General features: G+C 42.1%; 2 protein-coding genes across 11 annotated transcripts in view; one reads left to right on the forward strand and one right to left on the reverse strand.

Moving 5' to 3' along the window:
- ESR1 (estrogen receptor 1) overlaps positions 1 to 25492 on the forward strand; it is a 340324-nt gene extending 314832 nt beyond the window's left edge. For 4 of the 5 annotated variants that reach the window (XM_053292689.1, XM_053292697.1, XM_053292714.1 and 1 more), the window contains exons 7-9: positions 7203 to 7336; positions 15287 to 15470; positions 17906 to 20220. In XM_053292689.1, the coding sequence (XP_053148664.1) occupies positions 7203 to 7336; positions 15287 to 15470; positions 17906 to 18140 (553 nt within the window). In that variant the 3' untranslated portion in view covers positions 18141 to 20220. Of the gene's footprint in view, positions 1 to 7202; positions 7337 to 15286; positions 15471 to 17905; positions 20221 to 24466 lie in introns of those variants that run through there. The other variant, XM_053292723.1, reaches the window with a different exon arrangement.
- LOC128343527 (uncharacterized) overlaps positions 1 to 25583 on the reverse strand; it is an 81978-nt gene that overhangs the window by 24460 nt on the left and 31935 nt on the right. Inside the window, exon 2 of one of the 6 annotated variants that reach the window (XM_053292783.1) lies at positions 5658 to 5803. The exons of the other annotated variants lie outside the window; for them this stretch is intronic. Coding sequence (XP_053148758.1) covers positions 5658 to 5711 — 54 coding nt within the window. The 5' untranslated portion in view covers positions 5712 to 5803. The remainder of the gene's footprint in view (positions 1 to 5657; positions 5804 to 25583) is intronic. 6 annotated transcript variants of the gene reach the window in all.

A 25583-nucleotide genomic window follows, 5' to 3' on the forward strand; every position in this document is an offset into this window, starting at 1 on the left:
CTGGGTCTTTCATGATGAGATGAGTTTTCCCAGTTGTTAGCCATTGTTCAATATCACCTCCTTGCAAAATGTGATTGAACTGTTTTGATAGTTGTTTATGAAGGCTTGTTAGGTCTTTAAGCCAAAAGCCATGCAGTTCATCGTCGCCTGGCGCAGTCCAATTTTTAATTTTCTTTGCTCTTTCACTTATTAATTCTGGTGTTATTATTAGATCTTGCATTTGTTGGTTACATTTTTGACCTCTTTCATCCAGCCTGCTTTTTTATTATAATCTATTGGATTGTCCCATAATTCCCCCCAAAATTGCACTGTTTCTTCTTTATTTGGTGTTTCTAGGTTTCTTGCAGTTTCTCCTTCTATGCTTTGGTAGAAACGTCTCTGATTCAACTGGAATTGGAGATTCTGCCTGTGTTGTGTAATTCTGGCTTCATACCTGCTAATCTTCTTTGACACTGCTGTTATTTGCTGCTTTATTATTTCCAGGACTTCTCTAATTTTCCTTGAATCTAGGTGGTATTTTTGGATCAGATACTGTTTGGTGTTTTCATTCTTCAGCTTCCTGTCTTTCATATCTTTCAATTTACTAGCATCTGATCTAAGCCTGGAGATTTTATTTTCTAATCTAATCTTCCATTTAGGTGATGTACTGCTTTCTTTTTTTACAGGTCCACTGATCTTATATCCGAGCACTTGTGTTGTTATTGTTGCTGCACTGTATATTAGTTGGTTTGTTTCTTGCAAATTATTGGTTGTTATCTCTGCAAGTGCAGCATTGACATCTTTTAATGCCTGAGCAAGTTGTTTTTTGGCAACTGTTTTTAGAGCTGGAAGTCGAACCCTGGTGGTTGTTTGGTTCATGTGCTCAGTTATTTTTTGCTTTAGTTCTTGTTGCTTTTCTGTTAAATGGCATTCAGGTTTTTGAGGTGAAGGCAAAGGGGTGGTTGCCTGGTTTTGGTTTTGAAACAGTTCAGCAACAGTGGCATCCTCGATTTCCAACACCTCCTCCACCTGCGCCTGAGCAACTTCTTCAATTGGTGTTAATTCTTCTTCCATATCTTGAGCCTGTGTTGCTCTTTGCAGTTCTTCCAGCTCAACTCCTGTGAATACTTTATTTCTTATGATGAATCTTCTCTGGTCTGCTAGCCTTTGTTCTGTGATTTCTGTATCTGGATGCTTCTCTTTCCAAATTTGGTACATTCTTTTTAAATAACCTCTTCTAGTTGGACTAGACTTGTAATAGCAGATCATGATTTCCTTGTTGGCATTTTTCGTATACTTTTTTCGGTTAAGCGATGTTTCTTCCAGTAACCTTGCAGTCTCCAGCCCTGGTTTCTCAGCTGAAGATCCTGAGTCCTGTTGCCCACTTGCCACCAGATGTCCAGGGACTATAGCACCTGGTGCGGTCCTTGTTGACCCGGGCGACGACCGATCCAGTATAGATTTATTAAAGTTACGTCTCACCATATTGTTGATGGGAGAGGCACTCTTTGTCTGGCTCCTCTGGTGAGACTTATCCAGTATGGTTGGACCTCTGGCATAGCTCTCACCTTCCTCAGAGCACACAAGCCCCACAACCACGCCAAGGTAGTGCCTCACTGGGGGATGATGATGATGATGATGATGATGATGATGATGATGATGATTTTATGTCCGTTAACATTCGCATCAATAGAGGGAGGCTGATAGGACCATGAACTGATGCTACAAACATGGCATTGTAAAGTAAATGGAGAAAGTCCATTACACTACATTTTTGGAAGGGCGGTATAGAAATCGAATAAATAATAATAATAATAATAATGTATCACCAATGTTCCTCTTTTGATTGCTTATATCACATCAGGTACATTGTTCTTCCCCCCAGTGCAAATGAATACAATGAGTGGAATTACAATAAAATGACATATATTTTAAATATTTATATGCCACCTTTCTCTGAAAAGCAGACACAACGATCCAGAAAAAACAATACAACAAAATAATATAATACAAAACACAGATAAATAATTAAAACAGAAGCAGTAAAAACAATCACATTTAAAAAACATAACTTAAAATGCCTTCTGAAACAAAACCGTCTTGTCTCTTAAAAGCAGGCAATGAGTGGACCACACACACACACACACACACACCCCGGTAGGTCATTCTGTAGTCTGTACACCTCAGCAAAAAAGGCCCTCTCAGTCATTCCACAAACTGAGCCTCAGTCGGTTGCTGGAATGTGACGATGAATATTTATATAACCGCTTTTCAACAAGAGCCAGTGTGGTGTAGTGGTTAGAGTGCTGGACTAGGACCGAGGAGACCCAAGTTCAAATCCCCATTCAGCCATGATACTTGCTGAGTGACTCTCTCAGCCTAACCTACTTCATAGTGTTGTTGTGAGGAGAAACTTAAGTATGCAGTACACCGCTCTGGGCTCCTTGGAGGATGAGTGCAATATAAAATAAAGAAAAATGAAAAATGAAAAGTTTCCAAAGTGGGTTACATAGATATAAATAGAGTCTGAGCTGAGCAAGTTCTCAACCAGCTCCATATGGTCAATATTTGGTCAATATTTTCTGACGTAATGGTATCAACTGTCCTGCCACACGAAACATAATGTAGCAGTTCAGATGCTATGTGGAGCCAGGATAATAGCTCCGCAATTGCTTGATAAGACCACTTTTGCCCTTCATTGGGTATATCATTTTTCTTCATGTAAAAATAAATAGTAGGAAGATAGTATCATGGTAGAAAATGTTGAGCATTTAATCCAATCTGCTCGAATTAATTGACAATCACATCTAGTGTGAAAGCCAGTGTGTTCAATTGAGTAGAGTTTTAGTTTGGGAGATAATTATTTCAAATGCTAGTTTAGTTGTTGAATATAGATCACTTTCCCTAAATCATTTATCTCTCAATCACTATTTTCCTTCTGTAATACTTAAAATGTCAGTCTATTTCACAGTTAGGGTTCAGGAAACAAGATTGTATTTCATGTGGTGTTAAAGTGCAATATATGTATGATCAATAATAATCTAGGTTACTTTCCCCATAAAGGAAGAGGAGTCTTTCTTTTGTGCTGACCTTCCAGTGCACATATCAAGATGAAACTACACACTACTACAGCTACCCTTGTGGGAGACTTACAGTATCTGAATCTCTCTCTCTGTGTGAAAAAGTAGCATAAAAACAGGGACTGCTGTTTGTTTGATCTCTTTTGTGTGTGCATATACATTACCAAAGCTCTGATTGTCAGGACACACTTGATGAAGCATTATCTTTGTGTTCTCCACATAATATTTTGCACTTGATCACTATGCTATTTCAACCTATTCCAATAACAACCTATAACCAGAGGACTCAAATAGAAACCTTTTACCACTGCATTAGCAGAGGAAGCCACCTTCCAACAGGATGATTTACTTTACAGACTGGTTTCAGTCTTTGACAAACATTCTTTGCTCAAGTGCTGACTGTGTACTTGGATGTTCACTTAGAAGGCTAAACAGCGCAGCAGTTGTAAATAATTGCTCTTAATCATGCCATTTGGAAGCCTCACCAACCACATATTTAAAAATACTTCACTGTACTTTTATGTAACAAAAATAAAAGCATCAGGGCACCAACTGGGTGAAATTTCCACCTCTTCTCTGAGGGAAGGTAGGATGCCTCCTTATCTTAAGGAGGAAATCATTAGACTGGTTCTGAGGAAGCCTGCCTTGGATCCATTGGAGTTAAGTACCTACTGGCTTGACTCCAACCTTCCATGGCTGGGCAGGGTGATTGAGACAGTGGTGGCCTCTCAGCTCCAGGCAGTCTTGGAGGAAACTCATTGGCACAAGTTGCTCTCTCTCACACAATTGAGACAGTCAGTCTTGGAGGAAACTGATTATCTAGACCCATTTCAAACTGGCTTTTTGGTGGGCTATGGCTTGGAGTCTGCCTTGGTCAGCCTGATGGATGATCTCCAACTGGGAATTGACAGAGGAAGTGTGACTCTGTTGGTCCTTTTGGATCTCTTGGCAGCCTTCAATACCATTGACCATAGTATCCTTCTGGAATGTCTGAGGGGATTGGGGGTGGGAGGCACTGCCTTGCAGTTGTTCTGCTCCTACCTCACAGGCAGATTCCAGTTGGTGTCTCTTAGAGACTGTTCTTCAAAATCTGAACTTTCATATGGTGTCCCTCAGGGCTCCATATTGTCTGCGATGTTGTTTAACATCTACATGAAGCTGCTGGGAGAGATCATCAGGAGATTCGGTGCAGGGTGTTATCAGTATGCTGATGACATCCAAATCTCTTTCTCCTTGTTGACTTCATTGGGAGAAGGCATAATCTCCCTAAATGCCTGCCTGGAGGCAGTGATGGGCTTTCCTGAGAGTGAATGAACAGTTTGTGCACATCCCTATAGGCAACCTTTTGCCAGAGAATAAGTGCAAAGATGGCAGTGGATTCAGCAAGCAAGCAAAGGGCTTTTATTTTTATTTTCCCACTTCATTCAGCCTATGTTCTTCCCCTCCCTGGGACTTGTAGGAGGGAAGACAATTGGTTTGATGGACCTTCAGGTCACTTCTGGAGGCTGCACTACTCTGCATTAGCAGCCAGAAAGGCACAATGAAAACATAATGTTTTCCTACATTGCCAGCAATGGTTCTGATCTAATTATTAAGATATTTTTGCATTGTATACTGTTAACATACGAAATAGACCATTGTCAAGGGTTTTTTGCATCAAAAATGTACTGTGCAAGCTCAAATATTTAAGAGAGTGCCTTTGTTGTCATGAACCCTGCCACCAGTTACGATCTTCTGGAGAGGTCAGGTTACGGTTGCACTGGCTCATCTGGTGGTGACCTGGGACCAGGCTTTCTTTGCAGCTGCCCCAAGGCTTTGGAATATGCTCGCCCTGAAATGAGAGCATCTTCTTCTCTATTAGTTTTCAGGAAGATTCTCAAGACTAACCTGTTTTCGCAGGCTTTGAATTATAATTTATTTTAATAATTCATTTTAATAACTGTTTTATTCTATTGTTTTTATTGTGTTTTGTAGATTTTAATCAGTGACTTTTATACTATTTTAAATTTTGTACACCACCTAGAGATGTATATATCAGGTGATATAAACATGATAAATGAATGAACGAATGAGTAAGTAGATAATATGTTACACACAGTGTGAGAAGGAGGGGCTGGCTCTCCATTGATCCTAATACAGGCTGGCCCATTAGCACCAGCCTATGCAGCACAGTTTTGAGACACAATGTGGCACAGTAGTGGACTGATAGAGATCTGAATAGGTTTCCATCTAGCTTTTTCCTTTGGGCAAGACAGTAACAGCACAGGGACATCTGTGGACTCTTCGGCCCCATCTGTGGACTCTACAGTGCTGTATGTTGATTCCCTTTTAGTTCTTGAGGAAGACATAGACGTAGAATGAAGTAGAGTAGTATTCCTTTGTCGTCACCCCCCCCCCGGCAACTTATCCAGAATTAATGGGAGATACAGTGCACCCTAGGTTCCTATTATGGGTCAAATTCATGGTCTCCAAAGAGGTAAGAGGAGCAGCAGTAGCTGATTCAGAAGCACACACTAAACACAGGAGCTACTCCCCCATCCAGCTTCCTACAAAAAATAAACATAAAGTGGGAGGGGTGAGGAAGCACAAATGGCTCACCTTTTCAGGGGGGCCACTCCAGGCATAAGTGCCATCAGAAACACCACTGTTCATCTTCTTCCAGATTTTCTCCCATCTCCAGTGTGAGATCTGGTCATGATAAGAGGCATGCGAGCCTGAACTCAGACTTCCATCTTTTTCTGATTCTGTAGAGTCAGATTTAGCAGAAATGCAATCCCACCCTACAGAGGGATTCTGGAGACTCACATAGCAGCCAGCAGAGGGAAGAGGGGGGAATTTCTGGGAAGGAGCTACGGACCCTATGGCATGACTATTTCCATAGATCTATCCCAAAGCTTTTGGCTAAGATTGCAAGAATTCAATTACACGACAGAAAGGGACATGCTCCTGCTACAGCTTCCATGCTGCCTTCAGGGGTTAAAACTGTTTCCCCACAGACTCATTTGAGACTATAATCTAAAGTTGTTGCAGAGTTGTTTGATAGGATTCTGACAGCCAGATGGGCATATCTGGTCAGGAGCAGGTCAGTCCACCGCCTAATCAACAGGTTGGGCTCCGTCTGAGTCAGTCATGAGCTGAATCTAATCCGGAATCACAGATATTGGTTCCAGGTCTGCTGGAACCTTCAGAATTTTGGTATCTGATTTGGTAGAAGATTGTCTTCAAGAAATTCTTCCTTCCTTCCTTTTTTTCCTGTGAAAATCCCCATAGAAGTCTACAGGGAAAGTTCACACACACACACACAGCTAGAAAGAGAGCTCTGAAAGTTGCCTCATAAGTAGGTAAGAATGGTCAAACTCTGTGTATTTAATTACAAGTGAATCTGACCATCCACTGCTCTTAAATCAATTTTTTTAAGTAACATGAAGAGCAAGCAAGGAAAAGGTGTATGCAACTGGATATGCTTACAGTAACATTTTACAGCAGCCTTATTTTTAAAAGCTACCTAGCAAAAATGTGGGACACAATCTTGTATATTTCTCCTTGAAATCAATGTGACTTAAATGTGCTCAATTATTTCTGGATCATACCCATAGGAATTCCATTAAACCTGAATGATGTTCTTCAGACATTCATAGCTCTGTCCTCCCTTTATTATTAAATATGTTGAATCGCATTACAGTTGCCCCAACACACCAGCATATACATATTGTAAATAAAACAAATGTATTTTGTTTTTGCAAGTTACATGTAGCAGGTTGGGAAAGTATTGCCTCTGAATGGTTTTTAACACCAGTGAAATTATTTGTGAAATATATAAAGCTATTAAGTGGCATCACATGAAAGCCTCTCTGTAAAAACAGGCTGGTGAGTCGGCATTGGCACTGCACACCAGCATTCTGTCAAAATGGAGCATGATGAAAGAATCACAACAATTCTAGTGTCAACACTAAATATAAGAAGCATAATGGGAAACACCGATTAAAAAGAGGTGTAAGATCATTTGTGGGTTCAAATAAATGTACCTGAGATGTATGGCAAGTAAATAAAACAGCAGAGAAGAAAGAGTTAGTGTGAACATTGATTATAGTCAACGAGTTACAAATAGAAACATAAGGCTCAGAGACTGATTTGTTCTTGCAGGAATCAAGGAAAGTGTGTTGAGGGTTTTGTGGAAATATTCGACATGCTTCTGGCCGCTTCTTCTCGCTTTCGAATGATGAATGTCCAGGGGGAAGAATTTGTGTGCCTTAAATCCATTATTCTACTCAATTCTGGTAAGTGCGATATACTTGATAATTGAATGGGTTGTGTCCAAAGATGCCTTTCTGTCCGTAGAAAGGCTCTTGTGCTCATAGAAAAGCTCTTTTTAGCAGTGCAAGGTGCTTGGGTGAGAAAAAAGAAAAGAAATCCAGAGCCCTTCTCTTAGTGCAAGAAATATTTGCACTAGTCATGTGCAATATTGGCTGTAATCTCTAAAGGAGATGATGCCAAGGCAAGAGCAGCATGTGGAGTTCCCAATATTCAGTGCCACCACTGATAAACGTAATATTGTGGGGCTTACGCTGTGGAGGATACTATAGATGCTTACTTTGTTCTTCAAACTCTTCCTTGCACTAGCTCTTATGCAATGTTTACAAAACACGATTAATGGCAGAACCCCTATGTGAGCATAACTATGGATATAACCCGGTAACGTTCAAATATACTATTGCTACCACTTTTGTTCTGAGAATATAGAAGTGTTCTAGGTGCTCTGTGGTTACAAGCAAGATGGCTTCATCATGTGCCCTGGGACAACATGCCTTGTCTTGCTTTGGATACATTGACCATCATGATGACACTGCAAACTGTGTTGGGGACATGCAAGGCAGCCCCAGTGCTGTTGAGAGTGGGCAGTTGTGCAAGCAGTGCTGCCACAGTAATTCCCATTGTGGTGAATGGGAGTAATTCCGGTCGTGCTGCTTGCACATCCACTTGTTCTCAACAGCTTCCTGTCTGCCTTATAAGTCTGCAGCAGTTCCGACATAGTTTGCATCATTGCCAAAATGCTGCACAACATGTCGGCCATTATTTTTAAAAATAAAGCCTTGGCATTTGCTTCTTGCTCCAGAACATCACATTCCTGATTTATACTCGGTTTATCTGCTCTAACCCATAAGCCTTCTTGACTAGGACAAATGACTGGCCAGTCATCTCCCATTTATACTTTTAAATGTGTGTCATATGGTACTTGGGGGGGGGGGGTTGCATTTCATTTTCAATTACAGGGTATAAATTAGATAGATAGATAGATAGATAGATAGATAGATAGATTTTCCTCTTATTTACTCCCTGAGAATTAAGTGAAAGAACAGACTGCTGTAGTCAGAGCAACAGAGAGCACACATTGTTGTGGCATCAGCATTCTGCACAGGATATGCAGGAGGCCCCTCTCGATATAAAGAAATCACAATTATTATATATGAGATGTGATGGCAAATCTAGTTTTAGCTGAGTACAACATGGAACAATATTCTTTGTGAATTTTATTTTAATTTGAAAAGCAATGGTAGGCAAAGAGTTGGTGAAAACCAAGACAGTCCTGGGTAGAACGGCTTGCAAACACAGAGGCTAATGTAGCCCAGATAAATCAGCAAACCCTTTCACCTTGATCAAAGTAACTTGAAATGCATCAGAAGGCAGTACACATCATGATGCACTTGAATACACACCATGGTATACACATCCTACATGTTCCTTTTACTGTGGACTAGGTGCTCCTCTGCAATTTTCCAGTCTCCTCCTATATGCCTCCTCATATGAGTGGAATGGAGATGTTCTGCACCAGCAAAACAGTCTTAGAACCCTGGCCCTAGCAAAGCATCTTCAAACACTCCAACGATTCATGTAATCAGCCAGGTTTAGCTGAGAGTAGAGGTGTAGAACCAGACAAAAGGCTACTGCTTGAATAAAGTTACTTGTACCCTGCTACAGTTCTATCCCAGAACTGATCAAGAGAAGAGCAAAGTCACTGAATCTAGCTGTACCCACCCCCAAATAGAGTTCTTAATAGTATACTATAACCTCTTCTTATGTACCTTTCTATGCACTTATTGAATGCTTGAAAGAGAATTTCTCCAGCTGGCCACACCTGTTTTATCTTATGGGGAAAAAAGGAGAATGGGGTATGCACCTGTGTGCACACATGGTAGGCCATGCAAAGGCCTATTGTGCAGGCACGGTGGCCTCCAAAATGGCCACCGCACCGAGAGGGGAAGGCCAAAATCCTGGAATAAGGGAGGCTGGGGGGGGGGAGGAGAACCTCTATGGACCCCCCCCACTCCCGCTGCCTTGGACAACTTCCCCGAAGTGGGTAAGTGTAAAAAAAAGAAAAGAATTTTTTTAAAAAAAATCACAAACGCCCAGAGGGGTTCAGTCCAGGGTCGGACCGAACAGGTGATGGTTCGGTTCAACCCTGAACAGTCAAACCGAACCAGTTCAACATCGAACACGTTCAATGTTGGACCTTTTTGCACATCCCTACTTGCAACTGATCAAATATAATACAGACATCTGGACCTGGCTAAATGTTTTCTTTTTGCTCTCTGCATAATATTTACTTTATTACTGAAGGTTTGGGCTGCAGTGCCATCAGTATGCTTATAACACCAGCTGAACAAATCATTTAAATAAACTGATGCTATGGAGGCAGTGGAAGGCATACTGGTCTGGATTATGGCAAACAAGCCAATACTTATTCCAGACAAGATGGAGGTTACTCTGGGATAATAAGAATGAGAATCTTGGTGGTGAGGTACATCTTCTTCTAGTTGTACTCTCCATGAAGGACCAGGTTGGCAGCTAGGGTATGCGCCGGGATTGATGTCAGTGGTCAGGTGTGCTTTTTATCAGCTTTGGCCCTATTTGGAAAAAGCTGGTCTAACATAAGTTACCCATACTTTGGTAACTTTCCAGTTAGACTACTGTAATTAGCTTTCATGAGGCTGCCCTGAAAATGGTTTGAATAGGGTTGCCACAGTCATTGGAAAGACTTCTGAACACAATCATCAAAAGCATGCGGGGTGGGGGAAGGATTTTAAAAAACCTACTTTTTTATTGGGATTGGAAAGAGTGCTTGTCAGTGGAGCTTGGCAGCTCTTTGACACATTTTTTCTTATAGCATTCTTTACACAGGAGAGGCTTAGGATCTTATATAGCTTTGGGAGCTATATAGCTGAGGGTCGAGCTTCTGCAGCAGTCCTGCTCAACTTCGGCCCTTCTGCAGATGTTGGCCTACAACTCCCATAATCCCTGGCTATTGAATCTGTGGCTGGGGATTGTGGGAGTTGTAGTCCAAAAACATCTGGTGGGTGGGGGGAGAGTTGAGCAGGCCTGTTCTGCAGAGCTTCATCTTTCATGTTATAACACAAACAGTTCTGTTTTAAGGCCTGTCGCTCCTTGAATTTCCCCCTGATACTCCACACAGGAAGTACTTTCTGTTGGCTAAGCAGGGACCACACAAAACTGCATTTGCTGCATCAGGCGATGGATGTTCTAGAAAGAAATGGAACCCTAACACTGCCGCTCGAGAAAGGGAGGCTCCATATACTTCAAAGAGAAGTCCAGGGGACCACTTCTACCCTCACTAACTCTAGAGGTGCTCCAGAAAGAAGAGGAGGGGTTGAATGAGCCATATACAGAGAGTCAACTTAGCCAGTTGGCAGCATTGGTGCCAGAAAATCGGTAAGAATATGGGGCATATGAACAGTGACACCATGTAGCTCCAATGCCTGAGAGAAGCACCAGAAAAAGGAGTAAAATGCCCCTCCACTCAAATTCCTGGACATTTAGATTCCTGGACATTTAGTGTCCAGGATGACACTTGTCCTACATGCTAGACAGAATGTCCGGTTCCTGGACTGTTCAGGCCAATCCTGGACATGTGACAACCTCAGTTTGGAAGCTTCAGATAGTCAGAAAGCTGCTGCCTGAATGCACATGGGAGCCCATTCTATGGAGCCTTGCATCTGTTCTGCAGCAATGTCACTGGTTTGTTTTCAGGCAAATTCAAAGTGCCTTGAAAGCCCTACAGAGTCTGAGACTAGGGTACTTAAAGGACCGCCTATGCCCAGATGACCCTGCGCAGGCTTTAAGAGCAACTCTTTGGCTCACCATTATCCCAAATTCACACAGTAGTCACCAGACACAAGGGGTTTCTGGCAGCAGCATCTCACCAGTGGAACACTATCTGAGGGGACACTCATTTGGTAATATTTAAAATGGCTCTTTTTCTGAGAGGACTTTAGCAGAATCTTTTAAAAAAAATCCTTGGTATTTATTGATGCTGGTTTTAAAAACGTGTTTGGCTTTGTCCTGTTTTGAATTGATCAATTTTTAATGTGCAGATTTATGATTTATTAAAATTTTATTTTGACTTGCCTTGGAAGGTATTTCATGTGAAATTCAGGATAAATATATTAAGTACACAATAAATAAATACCACAAAAATGGGAGAAGGGCTCTGTCTGTTAAGAATCTGGCAGGCGACACTATACGGCTTGCGAACTGCATTAAACTTGGTGGGTCACAAGTTGTGCAAGCCTGAATGGGAGTTTTTGCAATATGAACATTAATCTCTGTGCTGGGAGGATTAGCACTGGCCAAAGTGAAAGTGGTATGTTCACCCTCCCTCTCTGTGTTTGCACTTGCAAAATACAGGGCATTGATACCATTTCTGAAACTTTATCCAGCTTTTTGGGCAACAACTTGTCTTTTGCTGCAAGGATAGCACCAGTATTTCATCAGCCCAGTCACAAACTGTTATTTGACTCTTTCATGTTGCAGAAAATGAAATTAACCCTTTGAATTACAAAACAAATCTGTGGTTTTGAAAGAAGTTATATAGCAACACACTTTTTTGAGCATTGCAATTTGCACTGTATTCAAGGGCTGCACTCTGAAGAAAGTTGAACCCACTTAATGTAGTTAGTAAGTTATTACAGAAATAGACCAGCAGAAAATACTTGTACATACACCATAATCCTACATTAAAAAAACTACAGAACCACCATGCATAATCATTAACATAATGTTTAAGGAAACAGTGCTCTGTCATTTAGATTGTCATTTTAGTCCTCGTATGATGAGTTGTACAAGCAGCAGAGCAAAATTTAGCTACTCTTTAAGAAATAGAAATACAAAATAAATTTGTAGAAATAGAAAATAACATGTCCCATAGTTTCCACCTCTCCCACATCACAGGGGCAGATACACTCATTAGATGGAATACAGGTGGACTTGTTATTCACGGGGGTTCCATTCCTCACGTATGACCTCCAGTAACAAAACCGTGAATAACGAGGCATTGCATCTATGGGAATTAGGGGGCTAGGTTATGGAGCCTCAAAAATGATCCAAAAAATCAGGGGAGAGGGAGCAGAAATAAGGATGGAGCACAGCACTGTACCATGGCCACCTCAGATCTTACACTCTCCCACTCTCTAACTCCTCCAGTAATGCATATAGTACTGTAATCATGAAGCTTCCTTACCCCACAATTGAAATTCAGCACTTAGCAGCACAGACCCCCCAGGCTTGACTGGTTGGACAATGCCACTCTGTGCCTGGAGACAGGCCTGATCAAGCCGGAGGCTAGGGTGTGGATGGCCATTCTCTGTTATTGGCTCAAACTATCCTTTTGCCCAATTGGTCTTGCCCCCCTAACCCTACGCGATGATTACCAATCTAGCTGGATTCAGACAACTGAGACAAAAATAGCTACTCTGGGCCTTTCCCCCCTTGACCTTGATCAGCATGGGCTATGATCAGGCAAAAGCAACCATCAAGTAGCGCATTATAGACATTGAGTGCCAAACCGATCTCAGCAGGGTCCCAAAATTTCATATTAGTGACAGGCTTAGATATGCTGCTTCTCTAGCAGCATACCTCACCCAACTGGAGGTTCCAAAGTACAAAAGGGAGTTCACTTTGGCTCTCTGTCATGGCCTCTCTTCAACAATGCTAGAAGGCCATTATAGAAGGACCTCATTTGCAGAGCAACTATGCCCCTGTGGCCTAGGGCAGATCGAAACTACTGAGCATGTTCTCCTCTACTGCTTGTTCTATAGAGACATTCATGCCTCCCTCATCCTTCCATTGCTAAGCAAGTATCCAGGTTGTGTGAGCCAATTCTACAGCTCCTTGCTACTCTCTGACTCTGAGCCTCCCTTTTTACTGTTCCTTATAACCTTTAAGTTGGCTGTTTTCCAGTTTCATTACTCAGGCATTTATGTATTTCTGTCTTTACTCTGATATCTTCCCTCAGCTGAGGGTAGGGCTTTAAAATGTGGGCATTCTGAATCATCCTCTGATGATTCAGAATTATAAGGTTAAGCAGGTATTTTGGCTGGAGTAAATCATGGCCTGGAACCCTCAAGGCTAGAAGATATATGATTTTTTGGTAGCACGGTGTCCCATATATTTTGCTTAATGGTCATTTTAGCTTTATAACAGCCCAAGGATATTATAAAACTGGGGTGACACACACTTAATTTAATTCCCAGTTATTTCCATGGAACAAGTTACTTACAACTAACTTTTCCCATTGATTTATATGGGATTTAAGCACGATTACTTAACTTTCTCTAGACTGGAGCTTTTGGGACCAACAAGCAGATTTACCAAGTTAAATGGGAAGATCCTTGGTGGGCTTAAGCCTGTTCCCTTTAACAGGAGAGAAGAGAAAAAGCCTCCCAGCAGCACTTAGGCACAACTACATGGTGAATTTGGCTTCAAAAGTACACGATAAATATTGTGATGTAGTGCAACTGATTTTTTGTAGGCATTTTCTGGAGTTAATGTCTTGTGGCTTGCAGTCCAAGCACTACAGCTGCAAAAAAGAAAGAAAAAGAAACAAACTGCCAGAATGCTGATTATTTGATAAAAGGACATGTGGCAAAATGACTGTCATATCCAGCAGTACTAGTAACCAAAATTTACATTAGTCAGATGAAGCTGTGATGGGGAAATCAGAGTGAAAAGTTTATTTCCACTTACCACTTGAGTGGGAAGGCTAAGACAGAAGGCTAGCTTCATTATTCTTTCTGAGATAATGAGCTGTTCTCACAACTGTTAACGGGATAGGACAAGCTGGCTGCCCAGCTTTGGGAGCTACGCGCACTTCCCATTTCCAGTGGTGTGTGAGTTAAAAGCTAGGTCTGAGGAGGGAACGTGATGGTGTGGGAGGCGGGCAAAGGCTCTGAAGGTGCTTCTTCCTACCTTAGTAATATGCTGGGTAAAAGTGCTTGGTAGCACTGGAGCCTGCACCTGCCTTCCACACAATCACTTTCCCCTCCTCCAAGCTAACTTTTAACTCACACACAACCAGAAATGGGGTGTGTGCACAGCTCCAAAGGCTTTTGTTTGCAGATTCTGGGAGTTGTAGTCAACAACATATGGGAATCCCTGTTAGAGGGAACACTGGCCCAGAGTCGTATGAATTCTAATATTCCATATGGATTTATTTTACCTGATCTGTTATGTTCAGATCAATTAACATACTCTGATTAGGTAATTAAATCTACTATAAATGTCATGCCTCAATCTGAGCCAGTCTGACTATTATAAGTGTTTTGGATCCCCCTAAAGAATTTTGGGAATTGTAGTTTGGTAAGGCATTGAAATATCTGTTATATATAAAGCTGCCTTCTAGTGACTCAGGCCATGATGTTCAGCATTGTCTTTGTATTGATCAGCAGCACCTGCTGACATTTTGGACAAGGCTGGCTGTATGCGTCCAAAGCATATGCTGTTCCACTGAGACAGATTCCCTCTCTTCCCCATTTTTGTAGAAATACAGTTCCTAGGAAAGAAAGAATGACTGTTAAACCAGTTTAGAGCTGCAGTCCCATGTACATGTTGTGATCACAGCGGGGACCAAGGCAAGGGTGGAGAAGGGAAGGGTGGAGCCAACACCTTATGGGGTTACAAAAGGCCAAAATTGTGTTGATAGCAGCTTACAAGAATTCTTGGCATGACAAGGGAAGGGGCTTATGCAAATATAAAGAAACCCTCCATGGATTTAATACAATGGGATTTAGTTCTAAAATAAATATACCTGCAGTTGTGTTATAGGTCAATACTGTATGCTCAACAAAGAACAAAGTTTGTAGTTATTGAAAATATATACATTATCTATGTATTGGAGTCCTCATACTTTTATGCTAGTATCTTCTTTTCCCCCACAGGTGTCTATACATTTCTTTCCAGCACCTTACAATCAATGGAGGAAAAAGAGCACATTCATCGTGTTCTAGACAAAATCACAGACACTTTGACACATCTGATGGCTAAAGCAGGCCTCTCCCTGCAGCAGCAGCATAGACGATTAGCTCAGCTCCTCCTCATCCTTTCCCACATCAGGCACATGAGGTGAGTGAATATGCAATTGGTCTTTTGCCATTGCATGTAAATTCTGCACACTGTACAAAGGAGATTTCATAACAAAATATGTTACAGTGAATAACCAAAAGTTCTCAGACAAAGGAATAATCTCAGACAAAGGAACCTGAAATTTATCTAGCAGGTCTATAGCAGGGCCATCTGTAGCTTTTACAGGGCCCAGGGAAAGAGAGATTTGGAGGGGGGGGCAGGGGCCTATAATGGACCACTATTGTAATTTTTTTTAATGCCAGCCAATCTTGACAGTGTTAAGCCTCCCTACGAGGGCTATTTTTTGCTTGTGTGGGGGCCCCACATAATAAATCAATATTGTTCCAGCTTTGCTGGAATTAGAAGATTCTCTGTTGCTGTGCTGCAGTACAGGACCCCTGGAAGTGGAGGGACCTGGGAGGGCCCGCCACCTTCAGACAGCTGTGGCCACTGAGTAGGAAAGTGAAGGAGTTGGGGGCACAAGTGTTTCATCTACCCTTCCCATGGAAGGTCAAGATGCACGAAGATCCTGCAAGGTCTCCTGGGATTGTAGTCTCTTCCAGGGTTGCAAAAATGGTTGTATTACAATTCCCAGGAGACCTTGCACCTTTTGCAAGACTGCAAGAAGAGAATTAAAAATCTCATCATGGAAATGCTTTTCAGACTCAAGCTGCATTGCCACAGCTGTGTCTGCCTCCTACTGGTAAGTAAAGTAGCAAAGTAGTTCAGTCCAAATTGATCTGTTTTGCATCTCTAAACACTGAACTGAAGCACCATGGCAGCCCCTAAATCAAACTGGGACTTATTTGCACAGCCCTAGTAGTCAACTAAGTATGAGTATCAGCACCAATATTCATTTGAAATGTATATATCTGAAAAGTGAAGAAAGAGATTTTTCTTTTTGGACTTTCATGGCGTTCTTTTATACTTTGTTTCTTTTGTTTCTCAGAAGGCTAAGAGCTGAACCCAGCATTTTATTCATTATTTTAAAAAAAAATTCAGTGGCTGACATGAAGAAAGTTACTCAGAGTAGTTGCAGTGATTAAAGAGACAAACTAGGCATTAAATTTCAATGGGTGCTTTGAGTAATTTCCTTCCTCATATGAGCCTATGCTTTTACCCAGCATCCACATGTTTTTTTTAAAAAAACTTATTTTAAAATGTGAAATGGGATTAAAAAAGAAACCCAGGATTTTCTGTCAATGCTGTCATTGGTCCACATTGACACAACACGATGGTGGCATTGCTGATCGGCCAGTGGTGCTGCACATGTTGCTGGTAGCTCTGGTGGTGTTGTGCAAGCGTAGTTGTGCAGCTACTTAAATAGCATACTTGCAGTTGTGCAGCACTACTTCCATTGTTCCTAGTGGAAGTAACACTGCACAATTTTGGGTGGGCAATTTGAAGTAGCTGCGCAACACTGCGGGGGCTGCCTGCAACGTGCACATCAGTGCTGGCTGATTGAAAATGCTGCCGTTGCATTGCGCACCATGATTTCAAAAACAGGCTTATTGAATTCAAGAGTTAGAAATAATCTCAGTGATCTAGCAAAGATTATCTTCAAGGAAAACAGGTCATCAACCATAAGCACAAATACTGTGTGTGTGTGTGTGTGAGAGAGAGAGAGAGAGAGAGAGAGAGAGAGAGAGAGCGCACACCTATACCCATCCTCTGGGGAAGGAGATGAGAGGCCATGTTTGGCTCGATGGTCCACAAGGTATGTAGGCCTGCTCTACTGTTTGAAGTGAGGAAATCATCCTGTCGTTCTGCGGTGCTGATATCTATAAAGCTGGCTGCTAAGTCTTCCTTTTGTTTTTCTCCTCATCTTCTGCCAATTAATATACATACATAGACACACAACCACATACATGTATAAGAGAGCAGCATCCCTGCTACCATACAATAATGTTTTGAGTTGTATTGCTGTTTTAGAAATGGAGCAGGAAGAAGAAGGGGCCTGGGGAAAACATTAGAACCCACTGACTTGCTCAGAGGTGCCAATGCTGCACCAATTCCAATCACAAGAAAGAGCATTCTGCAGTATTGTGAATATTTTTACAGATACACATGGTAGCACTGTGGCAATCTGGAAATGTCAGCATGCATGTTACAACCGCATAACAGAGAAGAAGCACATCTGGCCTACTTGTTAGATCCAGGGAATCACAGCATTTCCAAGGCAAAAAACTGCAGCCTCTGGAAGTGCCCTACATATTGTGGAATTTAAGGCAGAGACAAAGATATTCTGTACCCAAGGCAGAGCATCCAAGTGACACCCTCTGAGTGGTTTTTTAAAAAGTCATAATTGACCACTTGCATGGTGGCAATTCAGCTGTTCCCTGAAGCAGGCTGCCTTATCTTGTCTAATGGTAAAGCCAGTCCTGAAAGTATGATCTCTCTATGTAACAGGATTTTATTTTTATGTCGATCTGTAGCAATAAGGGAATGGAGCACCTCTACAACATGAAGTGCAAGAATGTGGTCCCTCTTTACGACTTGTTGCTGGAAATGCTAGATGCCCACCGCCTGCATGCCCCTGAAGCAAGCCACAGCCCCCCAAGTGAAGAGGCGGCTGTGAAGCAGCTGACAACCCCATCCATGTCAATGCATTCCTTGCCACCTTGCTACGTGAACAAAAGGGAAGATGAGAACGAGCCAGAAGAGATGTGAGAGTCCACATTTCAAGTAGCCTACAGGTTTCTGAGAATCACATCAGAAAACCACCTACTTCAGGCTTAATTGAATTGGTACAATGTGTAAGCACTCCAATACTCACCAATCACCAGCAATTCCAAAACATTGCTTTCCAAGATCCTTTCGCATTCTGGACATAATTTAGAGATTCAGAGGCAATTCTCAGTGTTTGTGTTAAACAGAACACAAACATGGGGGTTCCTGTAGTCTTTTGGCTGGTATCAGTCTTAAGAATTTGGGTGGCAATGACCTTTTTCTTTGTAATCAATAGGGCAAAGATCCCAGCTGAGTTTGAGTAGGTGATGTTTACATGAAATGCTTATGGGATCTTTTACGAATAAAGAATCCTACCCCGCTCCACACACACACTAAAAACAGTGGCGGTAAAGAGCTCAGATTTTGTTAGACTCCAATCTCATTCTTATTTGAAGAGAGAGAAAAAGAGGGGGGAAACCCGCAAGAATTTAGTATTTCTTCTCAGCGGGTTATTTCATATCAGGGCTTCAGTCAGTATACAACTATGTACATTTATCCTCTCAGATAAACCCTTTAGATTGCTAAATAGCTGACTTCAGCAAGAAACTCCTAACTTAACTAACCGGGGATAAGAAGGAACTGTTAGGTTGCAGTCGTACTCAGAACAGGCTTGGCATAGCATTATGGAGCTTATTTTGGTGACGACAGAGGAGTTTACTGTTTATTTGTTTATTTCGGCCCAAGGCCAGCATAGACAGAGGAGCTGGTTTTAGTCCCACATGAGGAATTTTCAGCTGGGCAGCTATCGACAGAATTCACCATATGAACCCACTAACATTTTGCAGTCAAAGTGAAAGGATTGCCACATTAAAAAAATTGCTTTTCCATAGTTATCTGAGAATAATTTGTGCACTAGGAATTAAAGGAGTTAATAATAGGGCAGTGCACTAAGGGAATTATCCATACCTGAATCTGATCCAATTCAATGCTAATCATTATTGCATCATGTTGATGCAGTTTGGGGGATGTAATGAATCAGCCAGTATAGTAGATCATCTTGATGCACTGGTGGAGCTTACCTAAAACCAAGAAGCAGGCTCCCTTCCATTTTCTACATGGAAATCACTGTTTAGGGGGCAGGTATCGTGGCAGTGCTACTTTCTATGCTACTTCCCCCCATAGATTCAGCCCACAGTGCCCCATGTAAGGAAGCAATATCACAACATGATATTGTTGGCCGCTCCCCATAACTGTAGAGAGTGGCCGTTCCCTCCACCACCAAGTAATGCCCCAGAGAAAGGGCACAATGTCATGTTATTGCTTTCTTACCTGGGTCTTTTGTGAACTGAACCAATGGGGAGCAGTGGCATTCTAAAACACTACCACTGTGGCTGCCCCAAAGGCAGCATATTTCCATGCAGAAAATAGAAGGGAGCCTGCATCTTGGTTTCAGCCAAGGTTCCCTCCCCACAGTACAGTTCAGTCGAATACAAGACTATTGTATTGTTTCCCATTTTATCTTTTTATCTGAGAAGTTTATCACTGGATTGTATCTAATGAAAAAATGTCCAATAAGGTACACATCACATCAGTTCTGATTACTGGCCTGAGATTATGCACAGACCTGGTTAATAGCTAGCAGTTGGGGATTTTAGTGTACAGCAGTGGTTTATACAGCATGCTGGATGACTCTAGAAGAAAAGGCAATTAATACATTTTATAACTAAACTAGTGTTTTTTAGCCCGTTACAATAACGGGCGCTAGCGTTCCCCCCCCTTACCTCCCGTTCCCTCCTCTCCCGGCCCCACGGGCGGCCATTTTGGCCAAATTGTTGTCCCGATCGTTCCAAAAAATGCCTGCCACCGCCGCTGGCCGGCCGTCCAGCCTCCCAGCTGCCCGATTCCTCCTCTCTGCCCCCCCCCCGATTAAGGGCTTAATCGGCCCATGCAATTTCCGCCGCCGCTGCCCGATTCTTCCTTTCCCGTTCCTCCCCCCACATGATCAAAGTCCAAAATGGCCCATGCAATTGCTGCCGCCGCCGACCACCCTCCCAGTTGCCCAATTCCTCCTTCCCTGCTCCCCCCCATGATTAAGGGCCAAAATGGCCCATGCAGTTGCCTCCACAGCCGCCGCCGACCGACCGACCGCCCTCCCAGCTGCCCGAGACCTCCTCTGCCCTGGCCCGCAAGACAGTCGGGCAATCTAAAAGCATATTTTGAGAAGGAGAGAGGAGCTCGCAAGCAGAGCTCCTCTCTCTGCAAAGGCTCTTTCCGAACTGGTGCTTTGGGCGCAAAGGATGCCTATTACGTCCTTTACGTCCATAGTGCCAGTTCGGACAGAGGCTTTGCACAGAGAGGAGCTCTGTTTGCGAGCTCCTCTCTCCTTCTCAAAATATGCTTTTTGATCGCCCGACTGTCTTGCGGGCCTAATCGGGTAAGGAGGTCTTGGGCAGCTGGGAGGGTGGGTGGTCGGTCAGCAGCGGCTGCTGCGGAGGCAATTGCATGGGCCATTTTGGCCCTTAATCATGGGGGGGGGAGCGGGGAAGGAGGAATCGGGCAGCTGGGAGGGCGGGTGGCCGCGGTGGCCGCGGCAGCAATTGTTTGGGCCCTTATTCATGTAGGGGGGGAGTTGAGGCGGACTTGGGCAGCTGGGAGGGCGGGTGGGCCATTTGGGGCAACATGGCCGCCCGTGTCTGGGCGGCCGTATCTTTCACGGCAGTTCTGGGCATGCAGCAGTTCTTGGGAACTGCCGAGAAAGACACGGGCAGCACGGGCGCACACTTTGCCTCTTTATTATAGAGGATATCTGATGGTTGCCAGTGTTGGATGAATCAGCCAGCTCATATGGGATGCATGGATCATGTAGGAAGTTCAGTCAGTGCTACTGCACTGTTATTTTCTGGCCCAGAAAAGTATAGTACTGTACTAGAATGTGAACTTCCCATGTTATCTGCCAACCCATTTCTCTTGCTGTTTCTCTGGCCACAAAGCAGCATGGGATTCATCCACAGGAATCGGCACCCTCACTGCTTGGATGGGATATGAATTGGACTGCAGAGAAGATTACATCTAATAATAGTTCTGTTTTCCAGCACTAGTATGTCTGTTATAATTAATACTGCACCCGTGAAAAATAAGGTGGGCTCTTTATGTTCCAGTTAGGTAAGATAATCAAATCCTCATGTTTATATTGTATACTCCTCCCGCCAAATGCAACTGAGCTCTGTGTTGAGAACCTCTGTGCCAAAAGGAAGGATGAAAAGAAGCATTGGTGTTGTGCTGCAACAGAGGTCACATCCTGCCATTTGCCCAGCCACATACTGACCCCAGCCAAAGTGGGGAGTGAACACACATTGGGAGGCAGAACCGACCTAATGCTGCGGATGATCATGAGCTGCTTTTGTTCTATATTCTGCCCTGTTGCCTCTGCCCATAATTTGCCAAAAGAAGTACAGCACTAATGTTATGAAGAGTTTTCAGCTTGCTTAATTTTACAGTGCTCACACTAATGCCTCTATCTTGAGCTTCATTTCCAGTGGCCTTGCGTTTTACTAATGTAATGACAAGTGTGTTTTCTGTGTATTCTGTTTAACAACAACAATCAAAGAGGTCCTGCTTTGAAACTTCTGAAAATTATTGGGGCTATTAAGTGCCTTGTCAAAAACTGACACATTTGTATTTCCAAGTACTCGTGCTATAGTTTATTTCTGTTATTAAATATCCTTGTGTATTGCACTACATTATGTATAAAGCAAAAAGACAAAATGTGCATGGGGTCACAGTTAAGTGACTATCATCTACAACTAACAAATACCATATTTATCTGAATCTAAGACTAGTTCTTTGATGTTAGAAATCAGGGTGGTTGTCTTAATTCAATCTCCTGTTCCTTTCAGGTAAATGCAGGTGTAACCTCTATTTAGCCTCTATTTTTAAAGGGGGTTATCTTAAATTCAGAGTTGTCTTATATTCAGGTAAATACAGTATACCACCCCAGTTTTTTAAACAGGACGTTTGTAGCTATTTTCTCAACCCCCTGGTTCCCTGTGGGCTCAGAGCTCCTATGCCTAAAAGGGTTTCTTCTTTCACTTCAATGGAAATGGCAGCTCCACGTAAGGCATCCAAAGGGATGCAGACCTGGAGGCTTTCCCTTCATTGAGGGAATGGAAGAAGAATTTACATGCAGTGGAGTAGGTACAGAGCTCTGGATTGAGAGTAGTATGTACAACAAAAGTAATCTATCAATGATCTAAATAGATGGTTTCTTCTTCAGTTCTCCCAAACAACAGTCACTTGTGCAAATGACTTAAACAGAGTTAGAGTTAAGGTTATTTACCAAACATTGATTTTGATAAAGACCCACTGAAATAATTGTTTTGGCTTGAGAAGTAAACAGGCAAAAGCAACAAAAGGAAGCTGGGGAGAAAAACAGCTGCTTGCAACAAGAATTTGTAATTCTTCATCTTGAGCTTTAAACCATACAACACATCTGTGGCAGGTCCAGCGGTTTAGAAGTCCAAGGGGGAAATGTGTTGCCTTCTGTTAAATTTGTTAAACTTAAGGGGAAAGTCTAGTTGTTGTTACTGTTAATTTGCTGAAAGCATAATTTTATCATTGTAATTTAAAGCACCTTAAATAATGTAGTGTATGTGTTTTGTATGCATATAAATGCATACACGCAGAGCTCACCTGTCAGATAACTGAATGTAGCTGTTCTGTTAACCTAGTCAAAAACTAAAATACAGAATCACCACATTTTTTTTATAACTTTTCACCTATCTTCTCTCGTATGCAGTCATTGTGCCTAAGGCTTAGCGATTGTTAGAAATCACGATTTCATATCAATTTTTATATTTACAATAGTCAAGCCAGAAAATATTTAGACAGCCTAGTACTGAACACAAGGAAATAATCTTTTAATGAAGGAAGGACATTCAAGGCAGCTACGTTGGTTTTGTTTTGTTTTGTTACCAAAATGCAAAAATGATATCCATGAAAGGTACCTAAAATGAGCAAGGATTAGGATTTTTTTTTTAAATGTTGATACTTAAATTCAAACACACACACACACACACACACACACACACACATTTAATATTTAAAACCTGAAATCTACAGATATAGGAAATGTGATATTGCTAGATGCCAAATCATAATAGCTCTGATTAACATGCCTTACTTATCTAATGATATGGAGAGATGGACTGTTAGGGATTTGCTTTTTTTATTTTTGGTGGCTAAAGCCATGACTTTATTTATATTAAGAAAGCCATTCTTGTATTTAGTGACATTGTGGGCCCTTGCTCAGGCAAGCTTCCTCTTGCAGACAGTTGCCCTCACCCAATCAGGGATGTAGCAACACTTGAACAAGGGTGAGGGGGACCAAGTATCCCTGGGGGCCCCTGAGGGAGGGCCCACCAGCTGGGAGAGCTTGTTCTTTTGCTCTCCCCCTTACACCTCTTTTTGTCCCAGGGCCCCCTCCAATCTTGCCACACCCCTGCACCCAATCATCAGCAGGGAAATCTGCTTTCCTTCTTCATTCTTGACTCAACATGCACCAGTACACAAAACAAACAAGAGCAGATTCACTGTTCTGCCTTCTGCAGGAGGAAACCGCTATGAGACAGCACTACACTCAAGCAATTAAAGTATTTGAGTGGACTGGCAAAGCAGAATCGGCACAATTCAGTGCATGATGAATAACCGATTTGCTCTGCCAGACTGGCTAGCCATATCTCAATGCAAGGTTGAAACTATCTGCATCTGCTTACATGAGTGAATGCATAGCCACATCAGTGTATCTCTGGTGTGGTACTAACTGTATGCAACACTCTTCTTTCGGTAGATATTTCTGGACTTGGCAACACTTACAGCTGTGGCTTCCTGTGGCTTCTGTGTAAAACGGCTTTTGCCACTGCAGAGTTAATTAAGGGATTCGCATCTTATTCTAGTCTCAATTGAGGTAGGAATTTCTCAGTTTTTGAGAGAAGGAATAATTTCACATTACAGTCATTATTATCCTATTTATATAGTGTTAGTCCTATTGCTAACACTCTGTGCCAAGAAATCATTTAAACTCAATTGCCTTGATGATTTCTATTAACATATTGACATCGAAAAAGCTCTCTCTCTCTCTCTCTCTCTCTCCACCCCCCCCCCACAACTAGTAGCCCTGAAAGGGAGGGGGGGCGCACATTCCCACCCACATCAAAAGATACATTCAGCAAATGCAATGGGGCCTAGACAAGCATCTGAATGTGCATCAGGCGCATTGGTTGCACATACTGAAGTTTCCTTTCATAGACAACTCTCTCTTGCTAAATCAGGGTGCTAGTGTTTTCCATACATTTTAGTGTGAACCTGAGCCTTCATTTTATACATATGTTCTTAATGCTACTGCTTTTAATTCCAAGCTAGAAGCCAACTTTTAGGCAAAGACTTTTGAAGATGCAAACACTCAAGCTATTTTTCTGCAGAAAACGTCAGGTCAATCGATTGGCTTGTAACGCAGAACAGCTATTCTGAGAGCTCTTTTCAAATGTCCTGTGGCTTTGTGAAGTGAGTCTTCAGATCTGAAGTGAGTGAGAAGTCAAGACTTGATCTTTTTAATGCAGTGTTTTTAAGCTATTGGTCCTAGCATGCACAACATTGTTGAGTAGAATTGTGACAGACTTCGGAGTACCCAAAAGTTCCCTTTATCTTTACAGGTGCATTATCTTGTCAAGTTTTAATTCAAATGTAGATTTATTTCTGTCCTGAATGTTGTTCTGTTGATCATTGCCTTTTGAGGGGCACTTCAATTTTGCACTGTCCTAAAGAGAGTTTTTGTAAAGAATCTAACTTTTTCTTTTTGCATTCAAATGTGCCTAAATTTATATGCTGCCATGCTGCAAGCCTGTCTTTAGTGGGAATGCTGTCCTGCTGTGCACCTTCAAAAAATAAAAATAAAAATGCAATGTACTCCACAAAAAATCTTGAAGTGCCCATCTATGTATGGGGGAAAGGATGCTAGTCGAACTCAACAAGCCACTTTATGCCACCTTATTGTAAATATTTTTTAAATGAAGCTTTATGTGCACTACATTACCCTTTCATTGTAAAGCTTTTTCTTTACTATAAGGCTCATATGCCATAATGTATTTGTTGAATTATTCTGCTCTTTTGCTGATGCATAATAGTGTAATTGATGTCTTGTTTTGTTAGGATATTGCTTTGTTGAATGAAAGAAAGGGTAAAATCCGTTTTTCTTTTTTGCAAGAATGTTACAACAGCTTCAGCAAAGATAATCAGCAGGATATCTGATCTGTGCAAGAGTTTTCAGCTTTGATGTCAAAATAAAACAATAAACCTCAGCATTTTTCTACTTGGTGTATATCAAGAGGGATCCATTACCTTGGGCACAAGTCTTGATGGTCAGGTAGAGTTTTTCCTCATTTAGTTTTA

Source organism: Hemicordylus capensis, chromosome 1 (genome assembly GCF_027244095.1).
Source record: "Hemicordylus capensis ecotype Gifberg chromosome 1, rHemCap1.1.pri, whole genome shotgun sequence".
Classification (NCBI taxonomy): Eukaryota; Metazoa; Chordata; class Lepidosauria; order Squamata; family Cordylidae; genus Hemicordylus; species Hemicordylus capensis.